The sequence below is a fragment of the Nylanderia fulva genome, unplaced genomic scaffold (genome assembly GCF_048542155.1).
Source record: "Nylanderia fulva isolate GAGA-0341 unplaced genomic scaffold, ASM4854215v1 Scaffold55, whole genome shotgun sequence".
Lineage (NCBI taxonomy): Eukaryota > Metazoa > Arthropoda > Insecta > Hymenoptera > Formicidae > Nylanderia > Nylanderia fulva.
The window spans coordinates 409,766-426,360 of NW_028190643.1; the positions used below are offsets into that span (position 1 = coordinate 409,766).

At 30.7% G+C, this 16,595-nt stretch overlaps 1 protein-coding gene across 2 annotated transcripts; it reads left to right on the forward strand.

Annotated features, from left to right (window-relative positions):
• The first annotated feature begins 1,313 nt into the window (after positions 1-1,313).
• Positions 1,314-15,953, forward strand: tj (Maf family bZIP transcription factor traffic jam). Of its 2 annotated transcripts, none has more exons than XM_029307482.2 (4): positions 1,314-2,688; positions 7,793-8,357; positions 11,078-11,406; positions 13,647-15,953. In XM_029307482.2, exons 1-4 carry the CDS (start codon positions 2,605-2,607, stop codon positions 14,019-14,021), a joined length of 1,353 nt encoding a protein of 450 aa, XP_029163315.1. In that variant the 5' UTR covers positions 1,314-2,604; the 3' UTR covers positions 14,022-15,953. The 2 variants fall into 2 exon arrangements, with proteins under 2 accessions (XP_029163315.1, XP_029163319.1); XM_029307486.2 differs by having other exon boundaries at positions 11,078-11,400.
• Positions 15,954-16,595: the final 642 nt, after the last annotated feature.

Genomic DNA, 16,595 nt, shown 5'->3' on the forward strand with positions numbered 1-16,595 from the left:
ACTTTTTTTAAATAAATAAACACTGTTGAGAATGCATGTAGCAAGAAATCTGTCAACATTAGCAGCATTCTGATATTAAATATAAGAACGTTCGAACTTGACACTTTATAAAATTGACGAATTGACGAAATACTCGTTATATGAAGAAAAGCAGAATTTTTAAGACTTCGCATTTTTTTACGACGAAGAGTTGAATTTTTTATCGAAGTGGGATAAAATCAAATAGATTATAGGGCTGATAATAAAACTGTTTATATTTCAATAAATATCGATTTTAAGAAGTATACTTTCATTATAAGATTTTCTTGCTTATTTTATTGATTATATATACTAAAAAAAAAAAAGGACCAATTAAATGAATAAATAAATATATATATATAAATTATATAAAAACATTTGTGTGTAGTAGTTAAAATATAAAATATCGACATGAATCCACGCGTTCGATAGGAACAAGGTCGTTTCGCGAACTGTGTCAAAGATGAAACAAATCACGCAAATCGAGCTCTCCGAGATAAACTTTTAAATTCCCAGACTTTTGTGAATGCTCGCTTCCGGTTGCGCGAAAATTCAAACACGCGTGGACCAATATCTCTTTAATCAGGCGTTTAATCAGCGATCAGCCACCCAAGTTCCCCCCTGGCAGGAGCATTTATCTCCCTCGTGCTTCTCCCTCCTCTTAAAACGAGAACGACGCGTCATAGACACCCCGTGACCCGTCCTCGATCGCTGCGCGAGCCTCCTCGCAGAGAGAAGATCGTGCCTCATTTGTTTTGAGATCGCAATTGCCAGATAAAATGTCACTCGTACCGACCGCCGGTAAATTGAAATCCCGAAGGAAAGAAGCGAAAAACCGCGATACGGCGCGTCCTAGAAGAGAGAGAGAGAGAGAGAGAGAGAGGCGAAAAGAGGGTAGTGTCGCGGCTTTATTATGTCGGAGGCGCAATATCGGAGGCGACTCACTCTAGGGAGAGAGGGAGAGAGAGAGAGAGGGAGTGGAAAAAAGGGGGGAGGGAGGAAGGGGTAGAGCTTGCACGCGATCACGCTCAACTGAAAAATTATAATAATCACTTTAGAAATTAATGGGGGTACCTCCGGATGACCGGATCTGCGCGCCGCGCGACGCGGCAAAAGAGATTTACGCTTTGCTCCCCGGTGGGGGTTAAATGGGGGAGGTGTGCAAATGGCGGCGCAATTCAGAGCGGGCCAATCGCGGGCCGCGTCGGAGGAGCGAACGCGCCGGGCCACGCCCACTCGGCGCGTGACGTCACTTAAATGCCCTGCGCGCGAAGAACGCGACCTGCATCCACTCTTGGAGTACGTCTGGCCAGTCATCACTTCGACGGCGTATCTACTGCCGTCTGTCACGCGATCGCTTTTTCTCCTTCCTCCTCGTCGAGCGCGCTTTTTCTTCGCATCTCTCTTCGTCCTTTTCTCTCAGTCTGATTTCTCGCTCTAAGGAGCGCGAAAATTGAAAAAATATATATATATATAAAATATGGAGTATACACGATCTCTCTCGACGGGGGAGGGGAGGAACGTTTGATCCACGAATCGATTTCGGGGGGTGGAGTCAGCAGCGTTTGATCTACGAGGTTTCACAAATTAGAAGATTAAATACGTATTTCTTCGATCTTGGGAGAGGAAGAAATAACAGGAACCACGATTGATTGCGAAAGCACGATAGTCCCAAGTTGAACTGGAAGACGAAGAGATCCACCTAGAATTTTTTTTAGCGGGAAAAGTGTTCAAGTGTCAAGTGCTTGCGGATGAATATTGTGATTATATTGTGAGAGGATCAACGCGCAGTGTGTTGGAAAGTGATGATAAAGCATAAATAGAAACGAAGTGAGGTCTCCTGAACTTGAATTCCCTCTTCTTGAGAAGAGGTAATTAACTGATACAAGCTAACGACTTGGCACATACAACATTGCTCTATATTTATTGTAACCCTTCTTGACTTTGGCTTCATCGTGGGATTCCGGTAGAACGATTAATCCTTTACTTGATCTGCGAAAAGCAAGTTGTTACAACCCCATCATCTCCTTCCGAAAGAGGACCCTTCGTCCAATTATTTAATCTATTGCCGTTCAAGCCTGCGGAACTTGGTTTGCGTGTCCCTTAGATGCTTAAAGGAATCTCTTTATAATCACGAAAACTAGTGTTAGAATCGAGATTAAAGGGACAAATAATGATCAGTAGCAAAACTGGTATCAGACAAGAAGCCACCACCTATTGTTGACAAATCATTGCTTTAGATGATCAGTATTCGGGTTTTTATCTTCAGTGGCTAATTGGAGACCTTTTTTGTGAAAACTAGTGGAAACTTAGGTTCGCCACTCACGTGGCCAGACGGAGCCGCACATGTCATCTGTCTAGTTTCCTCTCGGGTGGAATATTCAAGCGAAAAAAGTAGTCTCCACGCAACAAACAACGGTCACGAGTTGCTCGAGTGGCGGAGGCAGTGGCGGCGGAAACGGTGGAGGCGGTGGAGACGACGGAGGCGGCGGTGGAGGCGGCGGCGGAGGCAAGCAAGAGACGCTCACGTATGCAACCGCAACTGACGCGGTAGAGAAAGTGGAAGTAGAGGTCGACGAGGTTAAGATGGAAGCCGAAGACCATCTAGCGAGAGAGTACGTGCAGGAGTTCGTTCTCGATCATCTGGATCCCGCTGACGTCAAACGAGAGGTAAGAGAGCCCTGAGAAGAGGCGAGTTTCTAGGAATACCTCGGGTTATTGAGATATATCTGCTCTTTCTCTTCTCTTCACAATTTATGATGGAAAGAAGTGACAGAGAAATAAATTTGGAGTTGCTAATAATGACCACTTTCTGTGATGTTGCTCCTTTTTATAGAGATTTATATTTTTTATTTTTATACGTAATATTGGTGAATTTTTTTCAATTCGATTTAGAGCAAAAAATATTTTATTTGGTATATGTTATATACAGAGTGTCTGACGTAAAGTGTCATACCGAAAATTTACAAGTGGATCTTGTTATTTGAAGACAATTTTTCCTCAGCAAAAATATTGAGGCATCAATCATTTTCGAGTTATAAACAATTGAAAATTTAAATTAACGCAAATTTAACGCAAATTTAACCTTGTAGACATAAAATATTGACAAAACCACATTCTCCAATCAATTTCAAGTAGAGTTTACTTTAATAAAATTTTAGTTATAAAGATACATGATGGCAAAAATTGGAAACATACAAAAAATGATGGCCATCCGCAACATTTTTGCTGAGGAAAAATCGTCTCCAAATAACAAAATCTACTTGTATATTTTCGGTGTGACACCTTATGTCAGACATCCTGTATATAAATAAATAAATAAATTTAACGCTGTGTACACAAGATAAATCTCGGTACATTTCTCTCTTTTCTCTTCGCAATTTATGATAGAAGGAAGTAGCAAATAAAAAATTTTGAACTATTAATAATGACCTAACTTTCTGTGATGTTGCTCCTTTTTATAGAGACTTATATTTTTTATTTTTACACAATATTAAATTTTTTATATAACATTAAAGATAGAAAAACGTGCAATTTATATAGAACTTATTTTGTTTAGGATTTTATGCCTTTTCTGTATTATTAATTATAAGCTTAGTTCGTGCTTTTGTTTTGAATCGCCCATATTAAAGCAAAGATACAAAAAAATCAACCCGAAAATTTCCTAAATTAAATTCCGCACTTTACCAGAACTGATATAAATTTAATCCGTTTTATTAATTTGCTCGATAAAAGCCTGAAGTTTCATCGAATTTATTTGTTATTCATTTATATGCAAAATCTGCTGTTTTGTAAAACCTTGAAGTTTTTGCCTGTAATTTTCTTTTTCGAACTATACTATAAATTTAAATAGCGACAAAATATTTTTAATTATTAAAAAAAAAACGCTTAGTTCTTCTTAACGCTTAGTGACTAAGATTCTTGTGAACAGTTAACATCTATTTAATATGTGCTTACTTCTGTCAGTCTTACATTGTTCATCAAAACAAGCGTTAACATTGTCGGTAGTTTGCATAGAAGTTGATTTACTGTTTTAAATTTGGTATGTAACACATTTTTGTATTTAAATGTATAATTAATTGTTGCGAATAAGTGTATTAAATTATAATTATTTTGATTGAACTTTTTATAGATGTACTTGAAAAGGGCTGCAATGACAGCCGAAACGTTGTTGTTGTATTTCAAATAATTATTTATAATAAATTATTGCCAGTCTGGTCGACTTTAAACATTGAGGAGTGGTTTTTTATTAATTATTACTGGCAACCTTAAGGATTATTATTTATTTTTAATTATATTACGTTATTTTATAATACGTTTTCTATAAATCTCTAAAGCTGTCATAGTTTTGTTTCTATTTTTTATCATGAATTTTATGTTCCTACAATTTTTAATATATGTTGCTTTGGAAAGAATTTTCTTAAATTTTAATTTTCCTTTTAGTTTAAAAAAAATTACTTGTTTTAAAAAAATTTGAAATGGTGATATCAAAACTTTCGTATAACCTAATAAAGAGCAATAAAAGTAATTAAAATGGAAAAATCCATAAATGTGTGAAATATACAGGTATAACTAAATCCGAGATCTGATTTATTCTGTTTAATTTTTTTACCGGATGAGAGAGAGAGATGTTATCTTACATTATTATTCAAAATGTATAACACACAGAGTGCACGATGAAAATATTATATTCGTTGTAATGTATAAATCAATTATATCGCGATTCTGTAAGTGAGATTATCACATGATTGTCAAATTAACACGCGACTGTCAGGTTAACACGTGACTGTCAATTAACACGATTTTGCACGTGATTATCTTTTTCACAAAAAAGTACGGTCATAAATTTTTTGACAAATTTGCAAAGTTTGCATAGCTTCTATTTATTCTTTATTCACAATACATTGTTCAACTTCATATCGTCTAAAAACAATACATATAACTCGATCTGTTTAAATTAAATTTAAATTTAAATAATCTGAAAAATTCAAGATTTTAGTCTTGAAATTCGGATCGTCCAAATTGTTTGATCACTTAAAAATTCTAAGCATTAAAATATACGATTACACATTAAACATTAATTAATAATGATATTCCGTCATTTTTTTATAATTATGATTATTATTTGAGATGTTCAGATTGAAATTTGATTAAGTAACTATGTATAAAATTATTTTGTTGTAATCTTTGTTTCTTTTTTAATTACAATTTTGCTGCAAGCAAGTCAAATAAGAAAATAAACAATTTTTAAAAATTTATTATGATAAACTTTTTATATTATTTCAATAATACAATATTTGAACGTATAAATAAAATAAAAATAAAAGTAGAACAAAAAATAACGACTTACAAAACAAAATTATTAAAACATTAAAACAAAAACAATTTATAAGTATATAATTTAAAATAAAATAAAATTCGGCAAAACAAAGATAATTATTAATTATTTAGAAACATTTAAGAGAATTTGTTAGAGAAATCTGAAAAAATTCAAATATTACACGGAATCAAATATTAAATTGAAAAATATTTAGCTTTATTTTATAAAGCATGAACCTAAAGATTATATCATATTTATTAATTTTCGCATAATATTTAATATCTAAGTATAGTTTCTTACACATAATTTTATATAGTTTTCGACATATTTGATAACATAAATTCAATTAGTTTATTTTAAGAATGGAAAACAGATTTATTTCACACATAAAAACATTATAATATGAAAAATATAAAATATTAATATTATGTTACAAGGAAAGTAGGAAGAATCTTTGAATTCCAGTTCAAGTGGCTGGCAAATCCGACTGTTGTGTCATTAAAATATTCCAAAGTGTTTTTGTGTGCTGAGAATAGTGATTCATCATTTAGTTTTCTTTTACTATTTATTTTACTTTACATTTTTAATTTTTTATTTTATTTTACTACTTTTTTCACTATTTAAAATGAGTGCTCTGACTGCAAAGAAGAAGTGCAAACAGTGATGAGTGTTTTTCGCTCAGAGAGGGATGAAAGGCTTGGAAAAATTATATTTGCAGATTGCAGCAGCAGCACGATGACGAAAGTTCAAGTCGAAGTATGATTTATGACTAGATAGATGATTTAAAAAATGACCGGATTTCTCTCCGCGATGTGAAGAGTTCAAATAGATCTTCCGCTTCAAAGATCAAACATCAACATCGATCGAATGATTTCGTGATGATCGGCAAATCAAAATTCGTCCCGAAATGTTCGATAAGTCTGTGCTGGATTTTACTACTGAGTTGACAAACTCGGACAAACAGAATCGTTTGAAAATTTCGGAAAAGTTATGTCACTTCCAAGACGAAGTTCAAAAGCCAATTAAGTGCTTAGAAATGAAAGAAGAAAGGGGGGATTATGTAGAAAAAAATCTACATTTTTTACTTTAGTAAGTGCAATTAAAACTTTTCTCAGACGTTTTCCTTTTACTTGGTGACTTTCCCTGTGAAAGTGTTTCTTATAAAATTATGTCGCAATTCTTACGAGCAAACGCCAAAAAAATTACATCAGTGCACATCCAAGATTTTAATTATATTATTTATTTTCCTGAAGTTAGATCAAAGATCTCTAACGAGTTAGGCCATCTTACTATCGTTTTATCTCTCTTTCACATTTTTATTCACGTAATATTGCATGAAATTTATTCAAAAATTAATAAATACTAAAATAGTACAAAATAGTACTTTTAAAAGAGAAAAATTGCTCTCAAATGATGCATAATAATGTGCACAAGAGATATTATTTTTTGTGCAATGTAAGTATTACTTATGAAATTTCTTATATTTGGGGACATAATATTATTTATATTATATTATATTAATTATATATATATATATATTTTTTTTATCACATTATCTACTTTCCTTGAGACGGATCGCACGCAACTTATATAAGAGATTATTTATGATTATCAAAAGTCTCTGAGTTAATCTTACGCATTTCGTCATCTTACTTTTTTCCCATATATTTTTGGATTGCATAAGTAATTCATAAAATAATAAATACTAAAATAAAAGTGATATTTTTACTAAATTATCTAGAATAATGTTGAGATAATTTGGTTTAGAATCATGGCACATAAAAATATTTTAGTAGTAGAACTTAAGCAATAAGTGATAAAAACTTACGATAAATATGTGTGTATACATAATTTTATTAATATATTTAATAATCCAGAAAAATATAACACAATATAATTTATATTTTCAAAATAATATAAAAGATAATAGATATAAATAATATAATAAGAAATAATATAAATACGTATATATTACAAAATTATTTGAAGGCACAAACAACAAAAATAAAAACAGAACAAAAAATTATATTTGAAAAACAAAAAATCTAGAACAAATAATTTAATTATTTAAATAAAATAAAATAAACAATTATATATAATCTAAAATAGGATAAAATTAGGCAAAACAAAAATAATTTTTAATTATTCAGAAGCCTTAGAAAATTTGAGAAAAAAGAGACCCTTTTCATATTCGGTGTGAAAATTAAAAGAAAAATAAAAATAGAACATATAATTATATATGTAACCTTTTTAAATAAAATAAAATAAAAACAATTACATATTATCTAAAATAGGATAAAATTAGGCAAAATAAAAATAATTAATTAATTATTCAGAAGCCTTAGCAAATTTTCAAAAAAAGGACAAAATTCCTCACGTTTCTCACGTATAAGAATAGCATAATGAACAATAGGCGCAAAAATCGAAAAATCATCTCCCGTTGAAAATTCCTAGGTACGAATGGGCTCGCCGACGGTGATGGTGAACAGCAACGTGGTGCAGCTCCCGGGTCAGGTGCAGCCGCAAAGTCTGACGCTGACGCCGCTGACTCCTCCCGCGCACGAGCTGGAGCAGCCCCATCCCCTGTACGGCCAACCCCACATCCAGGTGCAGCACGGGGTCCTGGTGAAGGCGCCGCCGGTCGCCGCGGCGCATCTCACCACCCTGTCGCACCCGGGGACGCCGCCGGACACGCCGCCGGTCTCGGCCTCGCCGCCGCCGCTGCAGCTGCACCGCGGAGCCGAGCGAGATCACCGGGTGGCTGGGCGAGACCCGCGGGACCGCGGAGGCATCCTGCTGCAGCTGCAGCAGCCGCCGGCCCTGGTGCAGGACGAGATACAAGTGAGCACCGGCGGCATGAGCTGGCTCACCCAGTCCCTCAGGCAGGAACCCCTGGACCTGAGACCCCACTGTCCCCAAGAGCAGACCCCGGAGCCCCATCACGAGTCCTGGTCCGCCGCACCGGTGCATCACCACTTCCAGGAGCTGCAGCATCTTCCAAGACCCACCAGGCACACGGGTGAGTACACCGGAATTTCACTTATTTTAGGGGAGGATCTTAACCCTTTAGTGCCTGACGTGCCATATTTGGCGCGTGCATTTTAGATTATTCTTAAAACGCATCAATCTATAATTTACATTTTTCATCACGCTCTCAATTAAACAATTTCAAATAAGTTGTAAATATTAAAAAATCCCGCTCCGTACCGTTCGAAATCCAATATGGCAGCAGCATTTCTAAATTCAAAATCTGAATCTTGGACTTAAAGGGTTAAGGGGATGCTGCCGTAGTTATGTTTTACCGACTTTAAGTTGGGTTAGGTTCACTTTTTATTGAGAATATACAGATTGAAAAATCCTTCGCAATAAAGTATTATTCTTCTGTATTATTCTTTCATGTCATCTCTATTGAGAGCGCCATATTTTGTGCACAAATAAACTGCAGAACTTTTGTATTAAATATGTATAGTTATGAGCTGATGCATGAGGCCGATAAAAAACTGCAATTTTTTAACTTTTATTGCTTTTTTATACGAAATTACAGCGCACCCCGTTCATTATTATCAGTACGTTAATTGTGGAGAAGGATTTTTCAATCTGTATAGCCATAAAAGAAAAGCCCTTGAACTCAAAGTCCGTAAAACAGACATGATCAGCACCTTAAGAGAGAATTTCGGAAAAAATCAGTTATGCTGTTTTATGATTTAATGTCCTCTATTGAAAGTGTCTTGGATAAAATAGTGAAGAAGAACTTGAAAGCAATCATTCAAATTATGAAAAAAGATTTTTAATTACATAGAAAATTTAGAAAAAAAAAATTTATTTAGAAAAAATTTTTTAAAGGAAAAATATAAAAAATTTAGAAAAAAGTAAATATAAGATCAGAAGTTTTTTAATTATATAAAAAATTTAGAAAAATATATTTAAAAAATTATTAAAAAATTTTTTTATACCTAATTTTTTATTAATATATCAGTCTTTTCAATTTATTATAATGTATTTAATTTTATATACAGAGTGGTTCTGACATAATATGACCAAATTAATCTCGGACGCATATAGGCTATTTGTGATGAAGATGAAAAATGATAAACAAAATATGTTTTCTTGATAAAATTGATTAACACGAAAAACAACGTACATTGTGTATATGATATAAGACGTTAGTATTGTCATAACATGATATTGTCATAACATTCAAATAAACAATATTAGTCGCATGTTTCAAACAATATTGATATTAGCATTGATATTTTCTTCTTTTTCCTCCTTTAATATTTTATAAAGTAGATATTGTATTATATTAACAAATAGAGAAGAATTATTTGTTTTGGAAATTTATTTTATTTGTGATTGTAATAAAATAGAAAATAAAAAATATAGTAACATAGAAAGAAAATTGTGTAAATTGTTGTAATTAATTAAAAAATGTTTTAAATAGAAATGCAAGAAATTTTATAAATAATTATATTTTTGCAGTGATTAAAAATTATTAAATTGTTTTGATTTGTTCCATATTACTAAAGAAACATCCGTTAAGTGATTTTTATAGAGTAAAGATGTATGAAATCGACAAAAATGACATTTCTGACAACGTTCGTTGTTTTAATGCTTGCGTGATTGTAATTTTATGCTATCATAGACAGGAAGTTCGCGACATTTCATTTTACGATGAGTTTACAAGAGATTATCTTCGTTATTTTGCACACATAATGTCTACACACTCCCTCGTTATGAATATTTTCGAAAAAACATTTTTATTTAATTGCACAGAAAGATAATAGTACAATAACAATTAATGTAAAAAATTAAGTATTTTAATTAAAGAAATTATTATAAATAATTCGATCAAAATTTTTTAAGAGTTCTTATATGTAACTTTTTTAAGATCATCTAAGTAGTACTACATTTATATTTTAAAGAAATTAATAGCTAGATAAAGATGAGATGAAATTATGTATACTTAGATAAGATGAAGATGATTTTGTTATTCAAATATATCTAGATAAAAAATGAAATTACATGGGAATTCAACTAGATAACTTCCAGATAATATTATTTTTGAAACCGCTTATGGTAACAAGTTATAAAAAAATGTAAATTCTAACAGGGATATAAAAATATGTTGATATTTTTACTCATTACTTTTTATCGCTTACTGCTTAAGTATTTTTATATCAACTTTACACCAAAATTATCTGAATATTGTTCTAGATAATTATTTAGTAAAAATAACATTTTTTTCATCTAAGATGCAAACATGTAAATAATACATATTTTTATTATTTATATATAAAGATAAATGATGCCAAAATTTTATATCGATAATTTCATCTAGATAATCATCTAGATGAGATCTTAATGTAAATTTATTTTTAAATAATCTTTTTAAAATTTTTTAATATATATATATATATATATATATATATATAAAATAAGCTATTCAATTTTAAATAATCTAAATTATTATCTAGATAATTATCCAGATAATTATCTAGATAATTATCTAGATAATTATCTAGATTAAATTATCTAGATGAAATTTTTTCGTCATCTTATCTTTATATAGATAATAAGAATATATACAACCATCTAAATGATTATCTAGATAAAATCATTTAGATAATCATCTAGATAATTATCTAAATAATTTCATCTAGCTCATCATATATAATTTAATTTAGATAACAGCACAAACACCGATCCTGCATCATCGCGCGCGCGTTTTATTGTCGGTAGGTGGATACCTGACGATGTCGAATCATCTGGACTACTATAGCCCTGGGGCAGGGGGTGGGATGCTGCCCGCCGGCAGCAGCGTGATGCAGGGAATGGAAGACAGCATGCAGGGTATACCGATGCAACCCGGCAGACCTCTGAGCGTCTGTTCCGTCAGTTCCTGCGGGGCCGGGGGTCCCAATTCGGTCCATCGCTCGGCTAATGGTCTCTATTCCAATTGCAACGGCTCGAATCCTCAGGACGAGCTCATGGACGACGAGCTGCTGATGTCGCTGTCGGTGCGCGAGCTCAACAAGCGTCTCCACGGCTGTCCGCGGGAACAGGTAAATGTATGGTATATTAACATATTTTCAAATAAAATAACAATTAAAATCGGTCCAGTGTCGCGCGATATTATCAGATTGGAAATATATCTAATAATGTTTTCTTAAAGTGTAAAATTAATATAATTATTTTATACTTTTAATAAATAGCTTTTAAATTGATTTACCGATTGCGTTTATAAACTAATGTTACCGATTATTATTGTGCATGTTCAGTGTTGTGCTTAGATGATTTTAAAATTAGCTAGATGAAAATAAGATAAAAATATGTAAATTTATCTTAGATAAGATGAAGATAATTTTGTTTTAAACATATCTAGATAAGAGATAAAATTATATGGCGATTTATTTAAATAATTTTCTAGATAATAATTTTTAAGACTGCTTATGCACACAGTTATAAAAAAGTAAATTATAAAAGGAATATAAAAATATATATTCATGTTTTTATTTATAAATTTTTATCGCTTACTGCTTAAGTTCTACTATTTAAGCATTTTTATATGCTATAATTCTAAACCAAAATTATCTGAAAATTATTCTAGATAATTTAGTAAAGATAACTTTTTTCATCTAAGATGCAGATATAGATAATACATATTTTTATGATTTATATAAAGATAAGATGACGCCAAAATTTCATCTATAGATGACCATCTATATAATTTTATTTAGATAACAGCAAACACTGTGCATGTTTCATAATTACAAACTTAAGTTTGCGCACATGCGCATTTGTATACATAACATTATTGCGCACATAAACTATGAAAATCGCAATAAAACTTTGCGCATGTAAAAATTATATTCACAAAATAAGAAATCATATTAATACTTTACACATAAAATATTATTGCGCACATTCATATTTCACATATGATTTTATTACACGCATATTACACGTATTTTTAAAAAATGCAATTGTGCAAATAATGTCATGTGCATAAAGTGTTAATATAATTTCCATATTTTATGTGTTATATGTGTATACATATAAACATATATACATATACGTGCGCAATAAAATTATATGTGCATGTGCACAATAATGTTATATGCGTCAACATAAGTTCACTTCAAATTATTGCATGTGCAATAATGCTTGTAAGCAATCGAGATTGTTGACAATTAAAACGATATAAACAATAAATTAAACTGTTAGCAAGCAAGCTGAATTATTTATGGACAAACAAATTCGTTCTAGTAATTTTGCAAGAAAAATATAACATTGCATTCTACAGATATACAGAGTAGGACGTGCAACAAAAATACTTCGACAATTCTGTAAAAATTAATTTTAGCAAAGTGTTTTAGATAAATATTACAGTTTGAATATTTATATATTATATAATTCATATAAATATATAATTTTATATTTTTTTATTTTTAGTTTTATTATTTGTGAGTTTATAAAAATTGAAAGTTCAGCCACCCTTGATTTTTTAAAATAAATTTAAAGTCTTTTATGATCAATATTATAGAAAGTATTAATATAACCATAATAAATAATACTATTAATTTTTTTTTTATTTATTATGTTTTAAATTCATTTTAAAAATTTATCGCAGTATTAATCAAAGTGCGCATGACTTAAGATTTTATTCATTATAAATATATGTAAAAATCGAAGCAATCGATAAGAAAAAGAGGTGTATATAATGTTTTCACATTCACCTATTTTTGTTGTAAAAAATCCATCGGTCATAAATGCCAATTACTGTTAAATTGCAACAGATCTGTTTAATTGTATCCAGTGTTTGCTGTTATCTAATTAAAATTATATAGATCTAGATTCTAGATGAAACTTTGGCGTCATCTTATCTTTAAAAGGATAATAAAAATATGTATTATCTACATATATCTGCATCTTAGATAGAAAAAAGCATTATCTTCACTAAATGATCTAGAATAATTTTCAGATAATTTTGGTTTAGAATCATAGCACATAAAATACTTAAATAATAAAACTTAAGCAGTAAACGATAAAAATTTATAAATAAAAATATGAATACATATATTTTTATATCCCTTTTATAACTTGCATTTTTTTTATAACTATGTGTTTACATAAGCAGTCTTAAAAATTATTATCTAGAAAATTATCTAAATGAATCGTCATATAACTTTATCTTTCATCTAGATATATTTATTTTATACATATTTTCATCTCATCTTTATCCAGCTAATTTTAAAATCACCTATAAGCGCAACACCGATTGTAACAAATTCTACGACAATATGCAAAGGTGGTGCGGCTGAAGCAGAAGCGGCGGACGCTGAAGAATCGCGGTTACGCACAAAACTGTCGCAGCAAACGGTTGCAGCAACGTCAGGACCTCGAGACGACCAATCGGAATTTGCAGACCGAGCTTCAGCGCACAAAGATCGATATGGCTAGGCTGCAGCAGGAACGCGATCTCTACAAGCAGAGATACGAGATGTTGAGAGCGCGACAAAGTCATCACCACAGTCACAATCACAACCATCATCAGCAGCAGACGCTGCAGCAACAGCAGCAGCAGCAGCAACAACACCAGACCCCGAATCAGCAACCGCATCCGCAGCAGCAACAACAACCGCAACATCAACCCGCACCCGCAAGCCCCGAAGTCTATCTGTGACATCGACAGCGCCGAGGGGGCGCTTGTTGGACTTGAAATCATTTGTTACGTCAATGGATTCTTCCATTGGTGAGTAATAAACAATTCAATAAGTCTGCATATATGAGGAACAAATTAATTATATCTTTGACTGTATAAGAATGGACTGCTAGCGGTCTGCATAAACTATGGGTTTGTTCTTTATTGCTGCACTGGTGAACTAGCGTACATTGGTGCAGTAAGTTAGAGTGAAACAAAATATATTTATCTCACTTTAACTTGTTGCACTAATTCACCAGTGCAGCAATAAAGAACAAACCCTATAGCACTTCTGCGAGCCAACATCTCAGTACCCAAAAACGCGCCAAATTCAAATAGTCATTGATATATTCATAAACGTTTGGTCACATATGTTTATATTTAGGTTATCATATTTTTATATAGGCTAATAAGGTTGAACAAATTTATCAAATCAACGTTAAGGGGATGCTGCCGTAGTTCTGTTTTATCGATTTTAAGTTAAGCTAGGTTCACTTTTTATTGTACAGATTTTTAAATTCTCTATAATGAAAGTACTAATAATAATAAATGGGGAGCGCTGTCTGGCAACTAATTTTTGCTGTTTTAACTAATTTTTTCTACCTCGACATCGATTCCGCACGCAAATATACATACATAATTAATTCAAGTACGAATCTTTTGATACGGGCTTTTAATCTTATTTTTATTACTTTTATATTATTCTTTCATGTCATCTATATTGGGAGCGCCATATTTTGTGCACAAATCAACTGCAGAACTTTTGCATTAAATAAGTATTGTTATGAGCTGATGCAAGAGACCGATAAAAACTGTAATTTTTTATATGTTTTTATACTCTCTCGATTTAAGACAATAAAAGAAGTCACACTGTAATTTTTTAAGTACATTGCTTTTGACAATTCCAAATATGTATACATTTATATGTTTCAACAAATTTCAGTTCTGATTAAAGCTAATCTTGAGCTGAGTTAACCTATCATTTTTAAATCATATGATAACATAATTAGTACTATTTTAGTTCTTGGGTACTGGTGTCGCTGTAGATCTTGAAACCAGCGTGAAGTTAGCAGTCCATCCTTATATAGTTCCTCAAAGAATTATACATAATAATATTGCGCGACATTCCGCGAAGTGACGCTCGCATAATTTAGGGGGATAAAAATATTTCGCACTTTGAAAAACGCAAAATGTTATATACTTTATATCATATTACATATAAATAATCTAATTTATCGAGATAGAAAATTTTGACGATATATTTTATATGTTATGTATTGTTTATAAGTCATTTATAAGTTATATATGTTATAAGTTATAAGTGATGATATAAATTTTATTTAAATATATATATGAAATTTTTATATACGAATGCTTTTCTCTTTAGACGATCCATAATTCGCGACAAAATTCAAGATAGAATTTTATTTTTAAATTTTATGCGTATTACAGAAAACATTTAAACATAGAAAATACATACAAAAATGTATATTGAAATACACGTGTACAATAAAACTTCGGACGCATAAAAGTATAAATAAAACTCTCATTTTGAATTTTGTCGCGAATTATAATCATCCAAAGAGGTATTTACATTTTCAATGTTTCAAAAATAGCATGAGTATGTGATTAAGCGTGTATCGACACCTTTTTAAAGTAGAAAGATGTTTAAGAAAGCCAAAGCATGTACTTGTTAAAAAAATTATTGTACAAAAAAGTATTGTTTTATTATATATTTTATTAGATATTTTTATCATGTTTATATTATATTTTATTATATATTATTATTATTATTATTATCATCATCATTATTATTATTATTATTATTATGTATATTTTGCTTTATGTTTCAATTATAACTTGTACTTTATATTTTATTACAAAATGCAATAAATTAAACATCTTCAAAAAATGTTCCACTTCCAAATCAATAACTAAAGAATATATTAAGTATAATCTTATTATTATTAAATATTTCTATACAAAAATAAAAAACAAATTTAAAAAATATAATTTTGAAAGAGATTAAAACTTTTAGTATTTTCCATTTTTCTTTTATTTAAATCTGCGTCTTTTATAAAAGAGGAATAATGATAGAAAAAATTAAATCAACTAAAAATGAAAAATAATACATAAAATTTGATCAAATTTGTTATAAAAAATTCTTTATTTTTAATAATTTACAATTCAAAATTATTCTTATATCGACATTTTATTTAAAAAAAATTAAAAAAAGATAAACAGGAATAATATTAATAAAAAATGTGTTGAAAATTTTATTTCCATTGAAGAATATTTTGCTACACAAAAAAATTAAAAGGCTCGAATATATTGCAATTTTTTGTTGAAAAATTGGCTTCCTTTATAAAAGGGATGATGACAGAAAATTGTGTCAACAGCGATATATGTGAATATAAATATACATATATATATATATATATATACATATATATATATATATGTATACGAAAAATGTATTATACAAGTTATCGGTGAAGTCTGACCAAAATTACTATCATAGCGGCGAATAAATCTTTGGATTGTATAAACGGTCGA